Source organism: Pinus tabuliformis, chromosome 5_1 (genome assembly GCF_031772625.1).
Source record: "Pinus tabuliformis cultivar Carrire ecotype Pingquan chromosome 5_1, CPIR1, whole genome shotgun sequence".
Taxonomy (NCBI): domain Eukaryota; kingdom Viridiplantae; phylum Streptophyta; class Pinopsida; order Pinales; family Pinaceae; genus Pinus; species Pinus tabuliformis.
The window spans coordinates 604,853,262-604,861,444 of record NC_142305.1 but is presented as its reverse complement, the minus strand read 5'-3'; the positions used below and the strand labels follow the sequence as shown (position 1 = coordinate 604,861,444).

Sequence of the window (8,183 nt, the reverse complement as noted above, 5' to 3'; positions counted from 1 at the left end):
TGCTTCCCATATTTTCAAAATCGACAAGCCAAATAAAGATGATTAAGAAACATAAATAATAAATTACTTGGACCGTTTTTGTTAATTATATTATATATAACCCACCTGAATTACAATCTATAATTTTCCAACACATCAAACAACATTTCACTCAAGCATGGACGCAGTTGATGGAAAAATTGATTTACATATCATTATGAAACAGATATGATCTTAACACAAACAGAAGCGTGCCTCCAAAATTAATACCTAGGCTTAAAATTCAACAAATATTTTGTTATCAAACTTAGCCAAATGAAAAGGGCTAAGAATATAACTTATTACATGCAAATCACAAAAATTGCATTCCATGATTCTAAAACATATCAACTCTTCCCTTTGATAGGTTCTTCAAAAGTCTTTGATGTAGTTCCAGATGTAACTGATTGAGTTGCAGACATATGAATATCCTCTGGTGAAAGTCTTCGATTTCCACTGGCGAGGTTTTTTGGAACTGTTTACAAATAAATCTCTCATGTTAATACAATCAATAATAATAGTAGTAATACATTCTACCAAAGCATTGAAAAGGAATAAAATTCCCTTGTCAAGGATATAAAATGTACCTGGAGGAGAATCATTAACTGGCGCACCGAGGACATCATTTGCCACATCTATAACAATAAGCCATTGGAAAAAAATGAGTCTCATATAACAACATGTTTTAATTTGGATAAAATGATAGCCATAGAGTTGTTTTATGCTATAAATATGCGGGTGAAAGGAAGGAGTTTGAACTTACTCTTGCATGTGCTAACAGGCGGCACAACAATTTTGCAGAGAGTAGGGAGGAGGAGAGCTTGTGTTTGATTAATTGAAAGTCCAAGAATCTCACTGTTATTGGTAAAGAGGAGGCATAGGCACATGACATTGGCATTCACTGTTGCCTCAAGGGCAGAGCAACACTGGGGGCTGACGGTGTTGATTTTTCCATTGGTGACAAAACCAAGGCAGGGATATAAGCCCAATAACTGGTTTACACAATCCTTTGCAAGACTAGAGGTAGAGGTAGAGGTAGTCTGCACTGAATTTGTTGGCCCAACCATAATCAGGACCAAAATGGGGATTATGAGAATAACATGGCTTCTTTCCATTGCCATTGAAATGTTTGCACGCACCTTAAACGCAAATATCTAAAAAAATGTTTCCCCACACCGTAAATGTAAGTATTTGAAACACAATGGTAGAGACTATAAATAAAGAGAAATGGTGAGAAATGGTAGAGACTTAACATTTGTTACACTAGATAAATCTATCAGAAATTATACTTAACCAGCACTTGAATGCAAAAAAGCCTCTCAGTTTAGTTTCCTAATTTAACAATAAAAAGACTTATAAACCATATTTCTTTAGTGTAACTTTTGGTGAAGCACCTGTTTTAATGTATAACACACTACTGGAATGGTGTCTCTGCATGCAATTGAACAATTGGGTTGAACGAGGCGAGTAGAATAGACTTGTGTGGAATGAGGAGCCATTTCATTTGTTACTTAAAGTTCGTTGTTGATGTTAAGTTGAGTTAAGGTGAATGGATGATGAGTTAACAGGAATTACTTGCATGTTTCGGTGCTCAAGTTCATTCTTACTCTTTTTGTTTCTTTGGCATCTTAAGTTAACTAAGGTTGCATGACTGCTATTTAAGTTTTAATAGTTCTTTAAATTATATTTATATTTATTACATAATCACTATGAGAATATAATTATCATAGTTTATCTTTAAATAACAACCTAACAACTTCTGAAAACATTCAACAATCTAGAGTGTTACCTGGACTTGGAAGGTTCTCATTAAATAACAACCGAAAACATACAGAAACCTAGAGTGTTCTCTAGACTTTGAAGTATGTGTTAACATACAAAACCTGAAGTGTTACCTGGACTTTGAATTGTTAACCTATAGCTAACTAAAGTGTTACCTGGACTTGGAAGTGTTACCATTTCATGCCACTCCGTTAAGGGAAACTAGAGTGTTCCCTGGACTTTGAAGTATGTGTTAACAAACAAAACCTAAAGTGTTACCTGGACTTCGAATTGTTAACCTATAGCTAACTAAAGTGTTACCTGGACTTAGAAGTGTTACCATTTCATGCCACTCCGTTAAGGGAAACTAGTGTTCACTGGACTTTGAAGTATGTGTTAACCAACAAAACCTAAAGTGTTACCCGGACTTCGAATTGTTAACCTATAGCTAACTAAAGTGTTACCATTGCATGCCACTCCGTTAAGGGAAACTAGAGTGTTCCTGGACTTTGAAGTATGTGTTAACAAACAAAACCTAAAGTGTTACCTGGACATCGAACTGTAAACCTATAGCTAACTAAAGTGTTACCTGGACTTGGAAGTGTTACCATTTCATGCCACTCTGTTAAGGGAAACGAAATGGTGGGTGGCCGTCCGCTGGCTGCAAGTCGGCGGCTGTTATAACATCACTGCATCGCATCTAGGTTCTGGATTTGCTCTAATTGATCATGCATCCTGTAGCCTGTAGCCCAGGCAGATGCATTGGCCTTTGTGAAATGCCATAAGGCCCGCAGGCTCCGGAAAGTAGGCCCTTGCTGCCCCATAGACCAATAAGGCTCCTCGATTGAGCTTGTATTTGTCGCATATGAATTCGAAACAAGTACGAGTGCGTGTGTGGGATAATCCCGGCTCTACCACACAAGATTCGGACCCTCGGACACAAGCGAAGAATTCGCGGAATTATAGATCTGAAAAATGCCGTGCTTCGCCATTACAATGGCTATAGACTTATCAGTACCGATACTCCAGACCATGGTTCCGTCCGAGTCTTCTAGTACCAGGCTCCTATGACTCCCCAACTTAAGCATTGCGCCCTCTGCAACCGTCCTATTTCTGTTTGCTGTCCAAATGTCCATTGCAGTGGGAAAGGTGGGATTCAATCCCATTACAACACACAACGGATTTACATCCCAACCCGAATCTGTGATTCTCGCTAACAATGGGGTTCCCAACTTCCTATATCCATCTGTTAGATACTCCATGACCAGTGAAAAATCGAATGCCTATTTTCGGTCGGCTCTGCGTTTATCGCTACGGTGCTTTTTCGATGACCGCAATGTACCTACTTCCGTAGAACATTTTCCACATTATTTCCTTCCTTCTCAGCTTAACCCTCATATATTAATCCGATAAACGTTTTCAAAGACTCTACTCCCATGAGTGTTGGAAAAAACCTCCTAGTGGCATCAAGGAATACATCACAAAACTCAATCCTTACCAGATTTAAATAATAAGAAAAATATGTTTTTCCTTCCCCATGGGTAAAACCCAAGTAATATACATGATGTGAGTAAAGAACATTATGGTTTTTCCTTTCTCCCATGGGTAAAATCCCAAGTAATATACATGATGTGAGTAACTTGTCATGGGCGACAATTTTCCATTTTAAGGCCATAGATTCGTTAGAGAGGTTTATTTGGTGATTTGAGATTTTGCTTATGGCTATTAACATTATGAATATATTTTTAGTGCCTTAGGCTTTTTTTTTCCTCCCCTTGTTATGGTAGATGTCCGCAAAACTATTTTTATGGTTTAAAGTATATTAATAGTGCCCATATTCCCAATTGGAGGCTTTGCGCATGGCCATTAAGCACAAGAAAACGTCATTGAGTGCACAAAACCCTTGCATTGGTTTGATCTAGTTGTACAAATAAGTGATTTCTAGTTTATAATGATAGTATTATGATTTATGATCAGGTCTAGATCTCTTATCTCATAAATTGGAAAAATAATTGTTGGTTCTAAATATCTATGACCCATATTTTGATAAGATTAGTTATCGTCAAATCTTAGTTATATAAAAGTCCCATGAGAAGTGGTAATATTATAGTGTCCGGTGTAGTGGGATTTTAATTTCTCATTTTGAAGGTTAGAGATATGGGGTACTAAACCATAGGTGGATTGTTTATTTGATGAATCTAGAGGAAGTGGGACTTTCTAACATAGAACCTATGAAACTAAAACTTGCATGGATGAATAAAAGGATGTGTTCTGATAGAATAACCAAATGATTAGATAGGTTCCTTATGTTTGATTATTTAGTGAAATAAGACCATATGTTAAAGCAAAGGGTTAGATCAAGGGGAGAATATAATCATTTCCCAATTGTTTTGGAGATGATTGTACCCAAAAAGAGACCTCCTAGAATGTTCAAATTTAATCCTACCTAGTTAGAGGAGGTAGATTCTTAGGGAACATGCATTTCTTCAATTTGCAACTAGACTAAAAAAAATAGCATACCATTGGATGGGCACAAGCCAAGAACAATAGTGATGACAAGGAATCATTGAACATTGAAGAAAATAGACTATGTGAGTCAAGTGAGTGTGGATATTTGTTAGAGGAGGCTACATAATTATTAGAGTAACCCAAATTAGAGGTCTTAGTTCTAGAGTATGGAAGCAAAAAAAATTTAGATGAGAAGGAAGCTATATGGAGGTTGAAGTGTTATGTAATAAGTCTATCTAAGGAGAAGAAAATTGTGAAGTTTTTCATTATTATGATAATCATTGTAGAAGTGTTTATGCTACTTATAATGTTATATGGCCAAATGGTTTGGAGGTAAATAAATTGGAGGATATATAATGGAATGGAATGCATTGGATTTTCTTATTTGGTCTATTCAACTTTGCAAAACTTTTCTACATAGATTGTATCATATATCTCTTAAATTTTTGTATAAGAGGCATTCCCTCTGACATTTAGCAACCATAAATAATCTCATTAAAAAGTGTTATCAAATTTTGTTTTCTCACTTGAAAACTCTAGATAGGAATAAATATTATCACTTGCTTCTTTATTCTTATATCGACAATGCATATTAGAAACAAAGATAATGAATCATCATAGATTTCATGCACATTATAACAAAGATTGGATGCTACATCACTCCCTCATTTCTATAATCTTTTGTCATATCTTTACATTTTTCTTTCCTTAGCTATGAAATTATGGATCAATAGAATAAGAATCAAAGCCCTTTCTTCCCTCACAATTTAGTGTTTAACACATCTTAATAGTTGTTAGGGTTAGGTTTATTATTTTTTTTCCTTTCACAACATTCAATAAATATTAGTTTTGGGACCTTCTAGAATCTTCTTGAACATTCACATTTTGCTATCTTAACTGAGTAATAGGAGCTAGCATGTTATCCACTACTCAACATGTTGGTCAAAAATAATAGATCAACTTGTTGAAGGCATAAATCCTTGATAGGACATTAGCTTGAGGTGTTATTTAAGCCAATGGAAAGATGTCAATGAGAATAACAACACTAAAGTGTTGGGAAGTACACATGAAAAGTTGTATTCCACATAAAAGATATGTTAATCCTCGAAAGAGGCCTTATAAGTTTCAAGACCTTAACTCTCCAAGTCTAAAATCACTCTTAAAATAACCTAAAGCAACTCTTGGCTCTAATTTTTCATAGTAGAAAACACCCATAGTGATAAAACATATATAATGATCTAATTATATTTCTAGAAATTCACTTTAATAAGATTAAGTAAATCTCTTAAAACTAAAATACCATTCATAGATCACACTGAATACTTATGAATGAGAGTTAAATTACTCATTTTTATTAATGTATGAATTTGATAAAATTGTATGCTCTTGTGACACATACTTTGCTTACATCTAGCTTTTCAAAGAAAATACTATTATACATAACCAAATACTACATTTAAGAATGTGTGTCAAATTATGATTCTCTTATTTTTTAAATTATTCATAAAGTTGTAGCAAAATATTGGTTCTACTAACATAATAATCATTTTCTTTTTTTTTATAAATTGTAGCAAAAGAATAATTAATTTGATATAATTTTGGAAGAGTAATTATATTCTGGTTTTCATTTGATTACACACATTAGTAAGTTAATAAAAATGAGAAAAATTTATAAAACCAAATGTATATTAGCTTAAAATTTCCATTGTAAATTTATATAATAAAAAAATGTAAATTTGAAAAATATTTTATATCTTTCATAGTTTTTAATCGAAAATGTTAGATTAAAAATAAAATATTTTAAAACAAAAAATTATCTCCTATATATAAGTATTTTATCAACCAACAGAAGTAACAAATAGAATATAAAGTGATGGCTTAACAATAGCTTCATTAAATGAATATATCGAAAGAGGTTATGGAAAATTAGTTTAGAAGGTTAAAATTTTAATAATATTCCTATTAAGTTAATTTGAAATTTGAATATTTTGATTTTAGGTAAAAGACTATTTTTTAAAATTTAAAAATAATATGAATTATATATTATTAATGTTAGAAAACTATATATTACACAGTAATGGAACACATAAAATATTGCAGAAACGTAAACACAGAAAACACATAAAACAAGAGAGACACAGATATACGTGGTTCACCCAATTTGGGTTACGTCCACGGAGAAACAGTCAGTCCTTCATTTTATATTATCCAGCAAAATGAAGAGATACAACCTACAGGAGATCCGTTGTAATTCCCTCTTCGCTCTCACACAATCTCCTCTCTCTTTCTCGCTCAAAATACACATCTACATAGACGCAATACAATTCGCTCATATATAGCGAGGGGTTGCCTTCTAGGGGAAAAAACCCTAAATTAAACATAACTTCTACTGTCATGTTTCCACCTAATGATGACCCACATTAACTACGAAATTACAACATTTTACAAGGCAATTTTACATCTATTTTTAGCTTCGGGGGCGCTACCCCTGATCCCCCACCAAGGGGGGGCTCCAAATAATCATCGTCGCCCCCCTGGCGGCACACATAAACGGGCGGCATTGTCGCCACAATACGAACTGGGGTCCAATATGACGATACCTCTGAATAAAGAAGATAATCATGCTCCACACCCAACAATTAATATTATTACTCCTCTCATAATTTATTGTGTGGACTAAGTGTCACTCTAGGATAAGGGTCCTAAAGTAATGATAAGTGTTTGGAAGTTTACTAAATCCGTGAACCTCACACATGGTATTAGAGCCTTGGCCTTGCTTCAATCCCCATAGTTATATTGGAGCGGGGTGTTGGATTATTCATTGTACCTAATTGATAGCATAGACTAACCACTACCCCCTAGGAACAAGGGAGTAACTACCCACTCTATGTAGCGTTAAAGGTTTAGAAGTTTACTAAGCCGAAGGTTTTTATTGTGATGTAAAACCTCACACACACACACACATAGTTTATGTTGGGTGGTTCAGAACAATGATTATTATTCTCTTGACCTAGGTTCCGTCCATGTAAATCAAATGATGAACTTTATTATACTAGATTTGAGCCTTGTTGTTTTATATATATTGTTTATGTTGGATTCTTGGAAGAAATGATTGTTATCCTCCCCACCTAGGTTCAATTCCCACAAGTGCATGATGATTTTTGAATTTTGTTGTAATGGATTCAAGCATAGTAAACTCTTTATATTTAAATGTTTCAACAACCTCAAATATAAATATCTAAAGGTAGAATTTTGAAGAAAAATAGTTGACAATTATCTCTAGCGATGGGGGAACTTCAACATTCATTACTAATTGTAACTAGTGGAGTAGCTTTTCAATGTGATCTTCTTTACCATCATTGATATCTTACTCATGTTTTCATGATAGGGTAATCTTCTCCTATTTAATCATATTCATGGTTCAAATGTGTGATGTCATATGATTGTTATCTTTACCATTTTGGAGGATGTTTATTTCTCTTTTTTGTGTGATCTTAAGCTTGGGGGTGTAAGACATGAAGGTAACTTGCTTAATGGCATATTTGACACCTAAAGGTTTTATTTTCATAATCCAAACTCTCAGTTGGGATTTTGGATACTCTTGAATCATCCTAGAAGATCTCCACATAAATTCTAAAATAAGTATAATGATATAACTTTATCCTCTGTTTATCTATCTTTAAATAGTTTCCCAAAGAATTTGCAATACTTTTAAATATTGAAATGTGCTAAGGATTGATACAAAGATCATGAATAGTTCAAATTTAGGAAAGGTGGGTAGTAAAATGAGCTTAATTTCCAATTCAAAAAAATTGTTGATGATCTAAAATGCACATCTTGAGGCCAAACAATTTAGATCGTCACATAAACATTTGTTGTATATTCTTGATAGTGGA

At 33.9% G+C, this 8,183-nt stretch overlaps 1 protein-coding gene across 4 annotated transcripts; it reads right to left on the bottom strand.

Moving 5' to 3' along the window:
• Nucleotides 1–213: 213 nt before the first annotated feature.
• On the bottom strand, nucleotides 214–3,197 carry LOC149166358 (non-specific lipid transfer protein GPI-anchored 15-like). Of its 4 annotated transcripts, none has more exons than XM_089432550.1 (4): nucleotides 1,956–3,192; nucleotides 782–1,172; nucleotides 606–653; nucleotides 214–493 (listed from the first exon to the last, which is right to left on the bottom strand). In XM_089432550.1, exons 2-4 carry the CDS (start codon nucleotides 1,137–1,139, stop codon nucleotides 366–368), a joined length of 534 nt encoding a protein of 177 aa, XP_089288676.1. In that variant the 5' UTR covers nucleotides 1,140–1,172; nucleotides 1,956–3,192; the 3' UTR covers nucleotides 214–365. The 4 variants fall into 4 exon arrangements, with proteins under 4 accessions (XP_089288676.1, XP_089288677.1, XP_089288675.1 ...); XM_089432551.1 differs by having other exon boundaries at nucleotides 2,369–3,192; XM_089432549.1 differs by having other exon boundaries at nucleotides 2,388–3,192.
• Between the last annotated feature and the right edge of the window lie 4,986 nt (nucleotides 3,198–8,183).